The sequence below is a fragment of the Dermochelys coriacea genome, chromosome 10 (genome assembly GCF_009764565.3).
Source record: "Dermochelys coriacea isolate rDerCor1 chromosome 10, rDerCor1.pri.v4, whole genome shotgun sequence".
Classification (NCBI taxonomy): Eukaryota; Metazoa; Chordata; order Testudines; family Dermochelyidae; genus Dermochelys; species Dermochelys coriacea.
In genome coordinates, this window is record NC_050077.1 from 70,004 (window position 1) to 86,548 (window position 16,545).

Below are 16,545 nucleotides of genomic sequence, written 5' to 3' on the forward strand. Positions count from 1 at the left end.
CTCCCTTGGGGTTATGTTCTCATTCTGGATTGCTTTACGAGGCAGTTACAGTCATTGTCATCTCTATTAAGTCTAGAGGGAAAATACTGCCCAGCAGCCCCTCACACCCTCCCATCAGAAGTGCAGTTCTGATTACTGCCACCCTCACGCTCCCTTCTAGGTCACTGCTCCAGACCTCCTTGTTCAGTTAGCTTCATTCCCCTTACACGCAGCTGCACATCAATCCCAAATCCCATAAATGAACATATTTATTTAAATACTTATACAGTCCCCATCAAAGTAGGATTGGAGTGCCTCCCAAGTTTTTAAAAATAGAAACAGTCTCGCTCCCTTCCTTCCTAGCCTATAAGGGAACTAGCGTGATTAGTTTATTGGCATTTTTGCTCATGTTTTATGTACTTATGGAGAAAAAGTCACAGAAATGAGTTTGGTATTACATTTGGAATACTGTGTAGCATTCTAATTCCTTGAAGGAGTGAGTACCATAGTCTAGGTCCAGTTCCTGCAAAAGTTCTGACATCTGCATTCATCAGCCTCCCCTAGTTGGTCAACGATTTCATTGTTCCACTGGGACATAGCTACTATACGAGGTGGTTGCTAAGGAAAAGACGATCTCTCAGAGAATTTGGGCCAATCCCACAGAGGGCTCTGAATATTAGGACACAGCCTTTGAAAGGGGCTCTCTATTCACCAAATAGCCAGTGTAGAATGGAGTATCAAGGTAATGCACTCATGACAACCTGCTGCTAATCATATTTGCTGGTTTTTGTGTTTTTTTTTTTTAAATCAAACAGAGCTTTTTCAGGTGTGGCATCATTCCTACAATCAGCATTAGACTCTGTAAAAGCAGCAAAGAGTCCTGTGGCATAGACTAACAGAGGTATTGGAGCATAAGCTTTCGTGGGTGAATACCCACTTCGTCGGATCCAATACATCTGTTAGTCTATAAGGTGCCACAGAACTCTCTGCTGCTTTTACAGATCCAGACTAACACGGCTACCCCTCTGATACATTAGACTCTGGAGATCATGAACGTGTGGGTTGCTATGGCCAGGTCTGGGTCCAACATGAAGGGGTGCAATCTTCTAGGAAGTCAAATGGAAGTGCGTATTTTTGACACACTGACAATCAGAGCACTTTAGAGTCCTACAGAAGCCCCAGGCTTCCCTTCCAATGTTTTTAGGAGTAGCTGACTGGCTCATTCCCCTGCTAAGTTTTTCAGAGGCAGCTGGCAATTCCCCACTGCTCTTCACCCTTTGGGACAGGGTTTCAATCCCTCCCCTGTTAACAGAGAAGACTCTTTGGGGACTGTGCCAGTTGAAAGAGTTGTGGGCTGCCCCAATCAGTGGGAGAAGGCTGATAGGTGCGACCTAAAAGGGAGCAGAGTAGCAGCAATGACACCAGTGGAAGCCCAGTTCCAGTGAATAGTGAAAGGGACCCAACCTGCCAGCTTCCACAAAAAATGAAGAGAAGAGAAAGTCAGCTGCTTCTGAAGAACCTCCAAAGATGAGAGGAATCTCTCTCCCTTACAGCCATGGGGAAGGGGAGTGGGCATAAGAGACTTTGTGCCTCCCCTGCACAGTGGGGAAAAAGGGATTGCCTGGTCTGAGAAACAAGGGTCTCACTCAAAATAAGGGGAGATGCATATAGGATCTTAGGGGCCAAAGAAACAGGAGCCATGGGATAAGATTCTCCCTGTCACCTTTCTTATGAGATAGGGTCCCAGGCTATGGAGCCCCTCTCTCTTTTTCCCACTGGAAATATGGAGGGGTTCTTTTCTATTGATCATACTTGAGCAAGAGAGGTGGTAGGTCAGGATTGCAGGACTGAGATAAGGGCTGTTGCTACTGGCAGAGAGAGACAGAGAAACCACAATGGTAAGAGCGACATAAGAACCTATATAGAAAGAATGGGCCACTTGAATTTCCTATCACTACTTGATGTCAACTTTTACATTCTTTTTACTCCCAGTAAATCCTGACCTGGCTCCCAGCTGCAAATATTTTGATGATATGGGAGGAAAGGAAGTAAAGTCCTGACCTAGTTCTGAATACCCCTCCCTATGTTGCCACTATTTTCTCACTGTCTTTTGTCTTTTATGAAGAGCCTGAACCACACATGCTCCACACACTACTCCTGGGGGAATTCTGTATCACTGTGTGCATGCAGAATTCATGTCCCTTGCATATTTCTTTGCTTCCCCGCAGAAGGATGACGTTCTGACAAGGAAGCAAAGGGAAGCCACAAAAGTGGTAACACGTCCCTCCCCAGCTGCACAGGCGCATTGTTTCGGGCACCCAGCAGAAAAGTAATTCTGTGGCTCCTACCCACAGTGGCTCCTACCCTGCACTGGGCTCAGCTGATAATCTCAGCTGGGCTGCGGCCAGGGAGGGAGATGACTTCCTCTTCCCTTGTAAGGAACGGCCATGGCTGGGTCAGACCAAGTCCCAGAAACCTCCCGCGGCTGCAGGAAGCTCCGCACTCCCTTCCCACTTCCTGCCATCATCGTTCCTCAGCTGTGGGGGGAGGGGTCGCTCCCGCATCCACCCAATCCCTGTACATCTGAACCCACCCATACCCAGACCACCCCCACCAAGCCCCCCTGTACCTGAACCCCCACACCACCAAGCTTCACCCCCTGCATCAGGAGCCCCCTGCACCCAAACCCCCCAGCACCTGGATCACTCCGATAAGCCTCCCGCACCCGGACCCCCTCCCCAGCAAGCCCCAACCAGCTGCACCCAGACCCCAACCTCACTCTCCCAGCACCCAGACCCCCCCACTGAGTCCTCCACACCCAGATCCCCTTACTAAGCCCCATCCCCCCCAAAACTAGACACCCTTTGCTGAGCCCCAAACACCTTCAGCTGGACCCCCTGCAGAGTCCCATTTCCCCCTAAACCCAGAATCTCCCCCCCCCACCAGCCCCTGTGCATCCAGATCCCCCCGCAGCTGGACCCCTCACTGAGCATCTCATACCCAGATTGCCACACCCTGAACTCTCTCAGCAAGTACCTAGATCCCCCCACAGTTGGGCAAGCAGGCTTAGCCAATCCCACACCTGGATCGGGGACCATGGCTGGGCTTGCATGCAAGACTCTGCCCTTCTCACCTGCTATCTTGGTGTGCCTGGCATGGAGGGGCAGAGCCCCGTGGTGTTTGTGGGGCAGCCCAATCCTTGCACTGTGTCAGGGTCAGGAGCAGCTTCATAGCTGAGTTCATGTCCCAGGGGGGTAAGGGACTGCAGGGTGATTTCTCACCTCCTTGCAGCTAGTGCTCCCATTGTCACGCTTGGGGCCTCCATATTTATTTATTGACATAAAATATGCAGACTTTGCAGAATTTTAAAATATAGTGCATGGAATTTTTATTTTTTTGGCCCAGAATTTAATTTTTTGGTGCAGAATTCCCTCAGGAGTAACACACAAATCACCACCCTTTCTGCGTCATTGGATAGTGTGAGTGAAGGTAGGGGATTAGGCCTGATCCTGTTCTTACTGAAGTCAATATAAAGTCCCAATTTCTGTCTCTGGTGCACTGTGCTTTGTTTCCTCCTTCCCTGAAACAGATGCAGTTCCCATCAACAGCATTTGACCCTGAAAAATAGGTTTCTGCTGTTTTGTTCACAGAGGAAATACTTAGTAAATTTACTTATCAATTGGAATGTAGGGCTACAGCATTTCTAGGAACTTTATGACTGCTAAAGTATCACACCTCTTCAATGTATTCATCTTTTTCATATATGTGAAAACAGAAGGTAGGAGATTTAAAAAGATGTGCCTCTTTCCTGCTTCTTGGCTACAACAGCCTAGAAATGCTGAGGATGGGAGAGAGTAAGGGAAGCGTCACTTGTCCATGGCACCTCTCTGCAGGTTACTAAAGCACCAGGTCCTGCAAATACTTATACACATACTCACCTTTAAATATGTTGTTATAGTCATGTCGGTTCCAGGATATTAGAGAGACAGGTGAGTGAGGTAAGAAGCTTGTCCAATAAAAGATATTACCTCATTCACCTTATCGCTCTAATACTTTTAAACATGTTAGTAGTCCTATTGAAATTGATGGGGCTATTTACATGCTTAAAGTAGAATATCTACATAAGTGTTTGCTGGGGCCTAAATAAACAATAGGTACAGTCCATTTCAGAAGTAATGCATTTTCCACATCCACTGTTGCCACGAGGAGTTTGATGCAAAGTAGTGATGAAATCATAGATGCAAGGTAACAGAACAGGATAAAACATTTCTTTCTTTTTTTTTTTTTAAAGTGAAATAAAAACAAACATTCTCTACTACATGATCGTGAGAATTTTATTAACATTGTTACAAAAGAACCGTTCTCATACTCACTTTCAACATGTGCAAATGCACAAAATGGACCCCGCGGGCAGTAACCTGTTTGGCGGATGTCATTGCACTTTGTAGATTTGTAAATCTAAAAATATAGAAAGTGAATAACTTTAAAATTATCTGGGTGCTAACAGCATAAGAGCTCAATCTATTCAGTTTAACAAAGAGAAAGTTAAGGGATGACATGATTACAGTGTATCAGTACCTATCTGGGGAACAAATATTTAACAGTTGGCTCTTAGTTCTAGCAAAGAAAGGTATAACACAATCCAATGGCTGGAAGTTGAAACGAGACAAAAATCAATGCATAATTTTTTAACAGTGAGGGTAAATAAACATTGGAACAATTTACCAAGAGTCGTGGTGGATTTTCCATCACTGACAATTCTTAAATCAAGATTGGATGTTTTTCTAAAAGAGAAGCTCTAGGAATTATTTTTGGGAAGTTCTATGATCCCTTTAATCATTTAGTCCCTTTAGACCCTTCTTTTCTAAGATGACCAGTCCCAAGTTTTTTAATCTCTGTTTGTATGAAATCTATTCCATATCCTTAATCACTTTTACTTCCCTTCTCTGTACTCCTTCCAAGTCTAATAATCTTTTTGGAGATGGGGAAACACTGCACACAGTATTCAAAGTGTGGGTGTATGATCGATTTATATTGGGGCATGATGATATTTTCTGTTTTATAAATCCATCCCTTTCCCAATGGTTCCTAACACTGTAAACTTTTTTGGACTGCTGCTGCACACTGAGCAGACGTTTTCAGAGAACTATCCACAATGACTCCAAGATCTCTTTCCATAGTGGTAACAACTCATTTTGTATGCATGTATCATTGGGATTATGTTTTCCAACATGCATTACTTTACATTTATCAACACTGAATGTCCTCTGCCACTGTATCTGGAAGAGAGGGCCAGCCCCTGGTTCTTAAAATGAAGCAGGTAATCTAAAATAGATTGTAAGGAAGAGCACGATGGAGAGATGCTACACTCAGACACCCAGTGGGAGAACCTCAACCACTTGGCCAGGTAAATTGATCTGGTGGAAGGCTTCCTGCTTTCCAGGAGGACTTGCTGGGCCTCATTAGAGCAGGCCTGCTCCTCCGGGTTCAACCACGCAGCATCCACGCTGTGAGGTGGAGGAAGGCGAGGTTGGGGTGTAGGAGGCACCCATGATCTTGCAAAATCAGATCCAGTCAGTCAGGAAGGGGCCAGGGAGCAGTCGCCACCAGGTCCATCAGTGTGCCGAACCAATGTTGGCGCGGCCATGCCTGGGTGATCATGATGACTTGGGCCTTGTCTCTCTTGATCTTTGACAGGACTCTGCTGATGAGCAGGATCGGCGGGAATGCGTACATCAGGCCCCCTGACCGTGGAAGGAGAAAGCCATCTGAGAGGGAGCCCTTGCCCAGGCCCTGCAGGAAACAGAACTGACATTTCCTGTTCTGTCTGGTGGTGAACAAGTCCACTCAGAGAGTTCCCCACCTCTGGAAGAGCAATCGGGCTACTTCTGGATAGAGTGACCACTCATGGTGAGAGAAAAAGGAACTGCTGAGGTGATCTCTGGACTGGGAATAGACTGTCGCCAGCCACTGCTGCAAGAGTTGCATTCTGAGCCTTGCATAGCAGACGCTATATGTTCATGCTTCCATGTGGCCTAGCAAACGCTGACATACTGGGCAGCAGTTAGAGAGAATGCAGAGACCCCCGCAATGAGGTCCATCATTGCCTGGAACCTCTCCTGTGGCACAAAAGCTCTGGCGCAGGTGGAGTTGAGCACTGCTCCGATGAACTCTAACCTTCGCATTGGAACTAATGTTGACTTTTTGTCATTCACCAATAGGCCCAGGGACCAGCATGTGACCTGTAGCATGACAACATCCCTTTGGACTTGGCACCTGGAGCGACCTTTGACCATTCAGTCATCAAGATGTGGATATACTTTGATACCCCAACGCTTGAGGTAAGCTGCTACCACTGACATGCATTTGGTAAACACCCTCAGTGCTGTCGGTAGGCTGAAAGGGTAGTCGTCTGATCTCACCGTGAAGCATGGGAAGTGCCTGTGTCCTTGGAAAATCGCTATATGAAAGTTATACGCTATAAAAAAAACAAACAAACCTATCTGCGTCCTTCAAGTAGAGGGCGGCATACCAGTCTCCCGGATCCAGGGAGGGGATGATGGAGGCCAGGAAGACCATGTGTAACTTCAACTTCTTAAGGTGTTTGTTGAGATCTTGCAGGTCCAGGATGGGTCTTAGACCACCCTTGGCCTTTGGGATTAGAAAGTACCAGGAATGGAACCTCTTGTTCCTGTACTCGCGAGGAATGTCTTCCACCACTCCCAGCTGTAGCAGGCCCTTCACCTTCTGCGCAAGAAGACTTTCATAAGAAGGGTCCCTGAAGAAAGACAGGGAAGGGGAGGTTGGAGAGGGGATAGAAAGAAACAGGAGGGTATAGCCCAGGGCCACTGTGTTGAGGACCCAGCAGTCTGACATTATCATGGTCCATGCAAGGAGGAAAAAAGAGAGGCGATTGGAGAAACATAAGGAGGATGGCTCTGGGGTACAGTCTGGTAGGTCACCTTCAGGTGCACCCTCAAAATGCCTGCTTGTCATTCTGTCTCTTGTGGGTAGCGCCCGACTGGATAGAGGGTGAAGGTTGGTGGCTCTGGTGATGTATGTAGCCTCTGCTCTTCTTATGAGCCGTCTCCTGCCTGGGTTGGCTCCCTTGACCCTGTAGCTGTTGTGGCTTGAACCGCTTGCAGGCTAGTGTGGGACGTAGAGCCCTAAGGTTTTCAATGTAGTACAGGAGTCCTTTAACCAGTGTATTTTATTGTCTGTCTGCTCAGCAAACAGTGCCTGACCATCAAAAGGCAGGTCCTGTATTGACTGCTGGGCCTCCGTTGATAAGCCTGAGAGAAGGCGCCAGAACACCCTTCACGTGGAGATGGGCACGGTCGTGGTGCAGTCTGCCGCGTCCGAGGCTGCTTGAAGGGCCATCCTGGCCACAGCCCTGCCCTCATTGAGGATCGCCCAGAACTCTTTCCTGGTGTCCTCGGGAAGCGAATCTTCAAATTTGGCCATGGCTTGCCACATATTGAAGTCATAGCGGCCAAGGTGGGCTTGGTGGTTAGCCAACCTCAACTGGAGGATGTATAAATTTTGCATCTTTGAGTCTTTATTCTCAGGTGTAGCTCTCAGTTGGCCTTGCCTCTCCTGGCGAAGATGAGGAAGAAGTCAGTGCCGTGGGGTCTGCCACATCCATAGGTGGTCCAACCAGTTGTTCCCCGGGGTCCGTGAGAGTCTGAGGGGTTCTCCTTTTGGGAACATCTGTTTCCAGAGAAGGGTGGGATACCGAGGCTGATGGTTTGTCCGAGGCACCCGCCACTGACTTAAGCCCTTAGGAAGGCTGGGTAAAACCCTATGGGTTCCACAGGTACCAGGAAGCCAGCCACTGGCCCTAGGGCCATGGAGCAATTGGAGGTACCGCTGATGTCGAGGGTACCACCAGTGCTAGGGTTTGGCCTGCCAGCAACAACTGCTGCCCGGTGTTGGAGCTTGACGATGAGTGGGAGCTCTCAGGCGACCATGAGCTGGTGAATTGGCGACCCCTTTCGCTGCAGTGCCGATCACTGCACCTCGATAGGAAGCTCTCCGCTCGAGAAAAACTCCTTTTGTGGGTCCTTGGAGACCAGCAGCGTTCAGTGGATTGGTGACGGCATTCCAGAGATCTACACCTCACACTTCTCAACCGGTACCAGGATCTGGAGCGGGACTGGGAGCTGGAGTAGATTGGTCACTGGGAAGACCTTCTTACCGACCAAGAGGATCTGTTTCGCGGTGACGCATATCAGCAAACTGACGACTGGTGACTCCGCTTGATTAACTCTGTTGGGCCCGCGAACAGTACTGGGTCATGGGTGAAGCACTGGGCCAGTCTCAGTGCTGTTGATGCCAGGAGGGCACACCTCTACTGGTCTGTGTCACCAGTGAGGAGCATCTCAAGACATGTGGGTGCTGCCCTGAGTCAAGAGACCAAAGAAGGTTGCACCAAGCCTGCCTCCCTGCCTTCAAACCCTGGTGGCTCAGTGCAGGCAAGCGCTGGCGAGATGTCCCTCAAGAGGGGGAGTGATACCAGAGATGGGGACTTATGAAAAGGTCCCAAGGCGGGTTTACCCCTGGATTGGGGTACCACCATAGCTCGTGTGGGTGGCGCCAGTAGCACTAAGATATCCTGCTCTGCCTGCAGGGCCTCGGGCAACAACGGGACCTCTAACTGACCAAGGCCCGCGTTACTGTCCAGTGTGGCAGGCATGGGTTAGGGCGAGCTAGACTGCTCGACCTTAGCTTGGGCCCGACTCCTGGTTGGAGGTACCAAGCTACCCTCCTTGGGCCTTGGCTCCCCTCCTGCCCTCTCCTTCCCCTTGCGGGATGTAGGGGATCTTCCTCTCCCGGTCTTCTTTTGCCACTTGGCAGGTGCCAGGGAGGGGCATCAGTGCCGGTCCATCGACAGCACCAGTGGAGTGCTCTGAGCCGATGCTGCAGTGCTCGGGGCACAGTCAGACCTCGAGTGCTCCAGTGTCAGAATTAGAGCCGCCTCCATTAGGAGCACTTTGAGATGGATGTCTTGTTCCTTCTTAGTCCAAGGTTTGAAGGACATGCAGATGCAGCTCTTGTCGCTTATATGTGACTCGCTCAGACACCTTAGACAACTGTTATGTGGATCGCTGATGGGCATAGTTTTTTTGCAGCGATCACAGAGCTTAAAGCCTGGGGATTGGGGCCATCCCTAGGCTGAGTCCAATTCATGACTAACCAAGTAAAACACACTAACACACTAAGGGATAACTATTTTACAGGAAAAGTTCATAACACTGAACGAAGCGAAAAGCTAGCTGAAGCAGCAGACGTTCCAGCAATGTCACTGGCGGCAAGAAGGAACTGGGGGGAGGAGGGACAGGACGGGACGACTTAGTAACATTTCTCCACTTGCTTTGAGGTCAAGGAAAGTAAGGCCAAGATGTGCAAAAGGCCTTTGAAGGTTCTAAAAGGCATCCATTAATTGGAAGGGCGATCCTTGTGGGCACCAAGGAGCTTAGGATGTTGACCATCTTATGCACTTTCTCTTGGATTCCTGTCACTTATCTCAATTTCCACTATCCTGAAGAGCAGCTCCTGGAATACCCGGAAATTGGTCATGGCCCATGTCAGGGTTGGAGCAACTGCCTCAGAGGGGGACGATGATGATTCTTTAGAAGGGAGCAACTCTGATTCTGGGTAAAAAGGTCCAGCTATGGATGCCAACAGTGCCTTTAATCTCATCCTTTGAGTGTTGTGATGGTGCTCTGCTCCGACAGCATAAAAAGGACCTCAGTAGGACAAATATGGCCATAGTGGCATGTTGTATTGGCAAGGTTGTGGGTGGCCCATTCATTAAAATTCATGCACCAGAGCCTGGTAGTAGGTGGTGCTGGAGAACTCTTTAGGATACCACTCCTCTCTCTCTCTCTCTCTCTTTGGAGAGTGCTCTGTGCTTGAAGCAAGGAAGAAGGAATAGCCATGGGGAGGACAAGTATTTCTCCAGAAACAGCACTGTTGGGTGCGGTTTCGATGAGGCTACCAGGGCTGGTGCTGGGAGGAAGGATGAAGGCAGATCTTCAAACTCATATCTCGGCACCAAGGAGAAGAGGGTCAGTCAATAGGTGCCAGGATAGGTAACAAAACAGCTATTGGTGTTGACTTTGGTACTGATGTTTTTTCTCAGGCTCTCTTCCCTGTCAGTGTCATGCCTCTGCCCATTCAAGTCAAGGAGGGTTTTGAGGACTTTACTCCAGATTTTTTTTTTCATTATTTGTATAATCATAGCACCTAGAAGCCCCAGTCATGTGCTAGGGGCTGTACAAACATAGACCAAAGGATAAACAATAAGAGGGAACTAAGCGAGGGTCACTGTACTGTGACTTTTGGGGCCACGAATACGAGAGCATAAAAAATTCTAAGCTCATGCCCATGAGACACATGCATATCTACGGTGGAATTCACACTGGCCCAAAGAATTTTTGTTTTCTTCTCTTTTCTTCTTCCGTTGGTCTATTCAATTTTCCCCTATCAACTGCAATGAAACCTTCCTACTACCGTGACTATACCACAGAGGTTTACTACAAATGATTGCGGCATCACAGAAGTCATCATTTTGACTCGACTGCAGGATCAAGAAATAGTGAAAAGGATTGTTTAAACCCAAATCTTACACCTTGGGGCTAAGAAGCATGGCAAAGAGAATTACAAATCATATGAAAATGTAATCTGATCCATGTCCAAATATTGCAAAAGACATTATGAAGTTAACTTCTCTTTCATATTAGTGTTCTAAAAGATGCTAGTAGGTGACTAATGTAACAGTACAAATGATATTCCTAGCAAATTGTTTTGTTTTAAAGCAAATATCTCCACTAATTCAACTACTGCGTGAACGACTCTCCAGATTCCATACAGCTCTGGATAAAATATATCTACTTTTAAGAAGACATGTGAAGTTACAGCGCTCTGAAGACAGATCACAGACAGTAGACTTCAGAAATAAAATTGCTAGTGTTAGTTAGCACATTAAAAAAGGCAACTTAAAACTGTTGCAGAAATCTTGCAACTTCTTTAACAGATCAGAAAACTAGTTAGATTTACTATATGATATGCCCATATGATAAGTGAAATATTTGTCTATTTCCATTATTAAGATAAACCATGTTCAATTTAACACAGTGGGGGAAAATAACCTCAGTTCTTACCTCTGGATGGAACTGCTGTTCAGTACGAGAATGGCAATACTGACAGTTATCCCCATTTTCACACTTGGAAGGTTCACCCCACTCATCTGCATGTTTTACACTGGGGCATGGAGTAGACCTGAAAAAAGTGAAATCCAAAAATGCATTTGTACTAATTCCCCAGCAGCAAACTCAAATATTTTCCCATTAAGTCCAAAGTAGCATCTCAGCTGCGGAAGCCCACTGTTTCCATTTCTGCAACAACAGCTTATTGCCAGTGCCAGGCTTTGGGGCCTCTAAAACCTACAGATGTGGGCCAGCAATATTTTGGGGCAAATGCTCTTTTGGTAAAAGGATGCTTACTCCTGGGAGAATTCTGTCCCCCTTGCCCAGATACATGCACCCCCTCTTCCCCACAGCCCAGCTGTAGGGCCCCCCCTTGCCCAGATACCCACACCTCCCCACAAGCCCAGCTGTGCCCCCAGCCTAGACACCTACCCCCTACCCTCAGAGCCCAGGGGTCCAGCAGGAGAAACAGCCTGATGCTTGGTCCCAGGTTGCACAGAGTTTCCTGCGCACCACCCTCTCCTTCCCTCAGGGCATGCAGCTATCAGGAACCCTCTAGCTCTCTCCCCATCCCCACCAACAGTGTCTTTTATGAGCGACCTGGGCTCTGCCGGGTCCAGCAGCCCCTAGCGGCAGCCAGCAGCACTGCAGCCCACTTCTGTGCGGGTAAGGAAATTATGTGCAAAAAACATTAATTTCTGCAAAATTCCACATTGTGCAACAATGCAGAATTCCCCCAGGAGTAATGCATAAACCACAGCTAAATTCAATTTCTCTTGTGTTTTGTGATGGTTACTTACAATCATGAGATTGTTAGGCCACTCTCATCAATACTGCACGACTGAATTGAGGATACAGAAACTGAAAAACTACATTTCTCAGGCCACCAATTCATACTAAAAGTCAAATGTCAGTGTGTTTTTTTTTAGCAAAGTTTGGTTATGAAAGTATTGCCTGGGGAAAGGAATTTGTAGCAGGAGGAATCAGCTAAATCCATAAGTTATCAAGGATCCTTCTGTCTATTAACAGCAGCTGAAGGAGGAACAATTGAGATTTTGAATTGGTGCCAGGAGATGCAGAAACTGTTTCATCTCCTCTCAGGAAAGACTGATGTTTTAGTCATATTTTAATTACTTTCCTATTCAGGGTTGTCCAATCATTCTGAAGTTTGTTTCCTATAGTTTTATGGGGCTTGTCACAAAAACCTAATACTGTTAAACTAGGTATACCCAGTTGCACTGTTAGTGTAATCCAAAGAAATAAACCCCCTAATAAACTGTTCTATTGATTCATGGGGGACACAGACCCATAGTTAAGAAAGCATGTTCTTAGTATTTATTATTCACCTGTATTTGAATCTTCTGGGATTCCGTCTTCTATCTCGGCTGTTGTGATAATGGGGGCATGCATAACCCTGGCGGCAGAGTCTCGGGGGTTTGGTACATTGTTCTGTCTTGTAGCCAGCTAATATAAAATTAGTATCTGTAAACAGATTACCAAATTTAAAATATGTTAACCCTTTAACTTTGCATTTAGAATACCTTTAACGAATCCAGGTACCAATAAAATCTTTGAAAGCAATAAAATTTTCCTTTTCTTTTATATAAAAATCCTGGTTTGTACACATCATTAACACTAAGATTTTGCCATGGTTATTTTTAGTAAAAGTCACAGGACAGGTCATGCGCAATAAACAAAAATTCACAGAGCCCGTGACCTGTCCCTGGCTTTACTAAAAATAACCAGAGGTAAGGCTAAGTAGGAAGGAGGAATGGAGTCTCATGCGGGGGGGGGGGGGGGAGAGAGCGACAGGCCAACACCGGCACCATGAAGGGGGAGCACAGTCCTGGCTCCAGTGGCCGCTGCAGGGAGAGCAGCGCCCTCCTCCCATCCAGAGCTGGCTGCAGCTGAGGGACAGGGGTGTGCAGCCCTAGCTGCAGCCCCCACTACAGCCCTGGGAAGCCATGAGGAGGGCACGTAGCCCCTGCTGCAGGGTCCTTGTTCTAGCCCAGGCTTCAACTGCTGATAGCTGAAGCAGAAGACGTCATGGAGGTCGGGTAAAGTCACGGAATCCGTGACTGCTGTGACATCTGTGACTAAATAAGAGCCTTACACATCACCATTCACAAACGATTAGGATGAGACCTGGATTTTATTGTCATTAGGCAATCTGACTAAAGCTTTATCATTTTTATATTAAATAAAAATTTTACCATCACACTAAGCACAAATAAAATACTAGCAGAATCCCAATACCACACAAATGTCCAGAAGTTCTCAATACAAGTATTTTTTATTTTCCCCCAGTATTCTTCATATAGTCTCAAACTTATAAATGTTAAAAGCAAAATAAAAATAAGCTCTTCAATATTAAAAATTTGAAAGTATATTATTCATTTTAGTAAGACATATAACTAGGACCTTATGCAACATTCCCTTCTGGATTTCCATCAGTATGACTTTAGCATTCTTTACTTCACCAAACCTGCTCTTACTAATGTTCTCCAATAAGATGGTCTTGACAAGGTCTCAAGGTCACTTCTCTATCCTTGTCCTTCTTAATCTTCTCCCTACCTTTCATACTTCAGATCATTCCAACTTCTCTGATTATACTTCCTCCTTTGGTTTCCATGACCCTGTATTCACTTGGTATCTTTCCAATTGTTTCTTCAATATTTCCTTCGACAGTTCCTCTTACTCTCCCACTTTGCCAGCATCTCTAAGGGCTCTGTCCTTGATCCCTTTCTCATCTCTCTCTCAACAATCTCATCCCACATGATTCAACTATCTTCTGTGTTTACCTCTTTACTTCACCACTTAACTTGCCTTCTTACGTACAGTCACATCTTCAACTGTCTTCTGTACATACTGGATACCTTTCCGTTCAGTGGTGCTGAAACACTTAACAGTTGGCGTGCTGGCTCTGTTATCCATGTCGTGCCCCAACCCCCTTCCTCTCCCCCCTGCTGGGGCTGGGACCACAGCTGGGGGCAGGTGCAGGGCAGGCAGCCGGGACCCCGGGGGGGAGTGGAGGAGAGGAAGAGACTGGCAGCTGGGACCTTGTGGGGGAAAGAGACTGGCAGCCGGGACCCCAGGTAAAACATTGGGGTGCTGCAGCTATGTTGCCATTAGCCAGATGTAAAAAAATTGAGCTCCTCAGTCTTTCTTCATAAAAATCACTCTTTTCTCCCTTGCTGCTGACAGCACCGTCATCCTCCCCAACACTCAGACTCAATCATAAACAATTTTCATCTCTTCTCTCTCTACTTTCCACACATTCAGAGAGTTTCCAAATACTTCTATTTCTTTCTCTGTAACATCCAAACAGCCAACCCTTCCTATCAGTCTACAGCTATGCTTATCTGTGCCTCGGGTTACCTCCTACCTTCACTTCAACAACTACCTGCCTGACCTCACTAATTCTAACATTACACCCACCCAGTACATTGAGAAGGCAGCTCAAATAATTTTCCTCACTTTCCTATTGGACAACATGATTCTCCCCCTTAAATTCTTCTGCTGGTTCCCTTCATCAACTCTATCTAGGCTTCTCATTCCTTGCTTTCCAGGTCAACATCTTTCAGAGTAGCAGCCGTGTTAGTCTGTATTAGCAAAAAGAAAAGGAGTACTTGTGGCACCTTAGAGACTAACAAATTTATTTGAGCATACGCTTTCGTGAGCAACAGCTCACTTCATCGGATGCATTCAGTGGGGAAAAAAAATGCATCCGATGAAGTGAGCTGTAGCTCACGAAAGCTTATGCTCAAATAAATTTGTTAGTCTCTAAGGTGCCACAAGTACTCCTTTTCTTTTTAGGTCAACATCTGTTTGTCTCTTAGAGTGTCTCCTATTATCTCCTAGGAATGGTAAGGTTAACATCACTGGCAAAGCCTTTCATCTCACACTTTCATGTTATATAACAATGTGAAGGTTTTTGTTACATTTGTTAGACTAATGATCTCCCAATATCTATTAGATTTAGACTGTAAACACCCATGTAGCATGGAGAAGGAAGCTACTTGACTCAAATTTAGAAAGGACAAGAGCTGGACCAGAATGAGGGTGGGAGGAGGTAATTACTCACTTTTACATTAAGAAAACAAGGAAGTTCAATCCAAAATAACTTTTACATGGAACATTACATTTGAGAATTTAAATTTATTAAGAGTCAGGGTATTCAAAGTTACAGCTCCACAGCAATTTATGTACATGAAGAATTCTGAATTATTTTAAAATACTGCTAAAGCAAATGCTTCATATGTACTAAAAGGTCAAAGTTATGGTTACTGTGGAAATTTCTCCCGTATTAGCTTATTTGTACTGAATATTAGAATCTTTAATTTTAAAAAGGAAAATTATGACTTCTTAGTTATGCTGCCAAGCAAACTTAGTATCAAACCCAATTTGTCACAACTTCCTCCCTTCCCCGCCACCAAGATTCTTCTCCATGTGAAAAACAAAGCTGAAAATCCACTTTGCAGTAGATGCATCCTCTTTGGAACACAGAGGCATAGGAATTACCACAATGGATCATAAAGCCATAGTCTCCTCCAGCGAGACCTGCAGACAGCTTTCTGCTCGCTGCTGCTTTCCTTGGAGACCACCTCTAGTTTCCGGATTCCCACCTGCCCTTTACCTGACTGTCTCTCTCACTCTGTCCATCTAGGGCCAAGCACCTCTCTGAACCTTTAATTGTTTTTAACACCTCTTGAACTATGGGGAATCACCAGAGCATTTGGATGAAAAACACCACTATATGTTTTGCCAATATTTTAAAAGGATAAACAAAATGACCCAGATAATTACAGACCACTTGGTCTGTCATCAATCCTGGGCAAATTCATGGAAATAGTGAATTGGGATGCAATCAGTGAAGAATTCAATGATGTCATCATAATGAATGGTTTCAGAGTAGCAGCCGTGTTAGTCTGTATTCGCAAAAAGAAAAGGAGTACTTGTGGCACCTTAGAGACTAACAAATTTATTAGAGCATAAGCTTTCGTGAGCTACAGCTCACTTCATCGGATGCATTTGGTGGAAAAAACAGAGGAGAGATTTATATACACATACACAGAGAACATGAAACAATGGGTTTATCATACACACTGTAAGGAGAGTGATCACTTAAGATAAGCCATCACCAACAGCAGGGGGGGGAAGGAGGAAAACCTTTCATGGTGACAAGCAGGTAGGCTAATTCCAGCGGTTAACAAGAATATCAGAGGAACAGTGGGGGGTGGGGTGGGAGGGAGAAATACCATGGGGAAATAGTTTTACTTTGTGTAATGACTCATCCATTCCCAGTCTCTATTCAAGCCTAAGTTAATTGTATCCAGTTTGCAAATTAATTCCAATT

At 46.0% G+C, this 16,545-nt stretch overlaps 1 protein-coding gene across 9 annotated transcripts in view; it reads right to left on the reverse strand.

Moving 5' to 3' along the window:
• The window catches only part of UNKL (unk like zinc finger), a 129,464-nt gene that overhangs the window by 68,973 nt on the left and 43,946 nt on the right, over positions 1 to 16,545 (reverse strand). For 7 of the 9 annotated variants that reach the window (XM_043494035.1, XM_043494033.1, XM_043494031.1 and 4 more), the window contains 3 exons: positions 12,536 to 12,671; positions 11,145 to 11,262; positions 4,353 to 4,437 (listed from right to left, as the gene is read on the reverse strand). In XM_043494035.1, the coding sequence (XP_043349970.1) occupies positions 4,353 to 4,437; positions 11,145 to 11,262; positions 12,536 to 12,671 (339 nt within the window). The remainder of the gene's footprint in view (positions 1 to 4,352; positions 4,438 to 11,144; positions 11,263 to 12,535; positions 12,672 to 16,545) is intronic. The other 2 variants (XM_043494037.1, XM_043494034.1) reach the window with 1 other exon arrangement.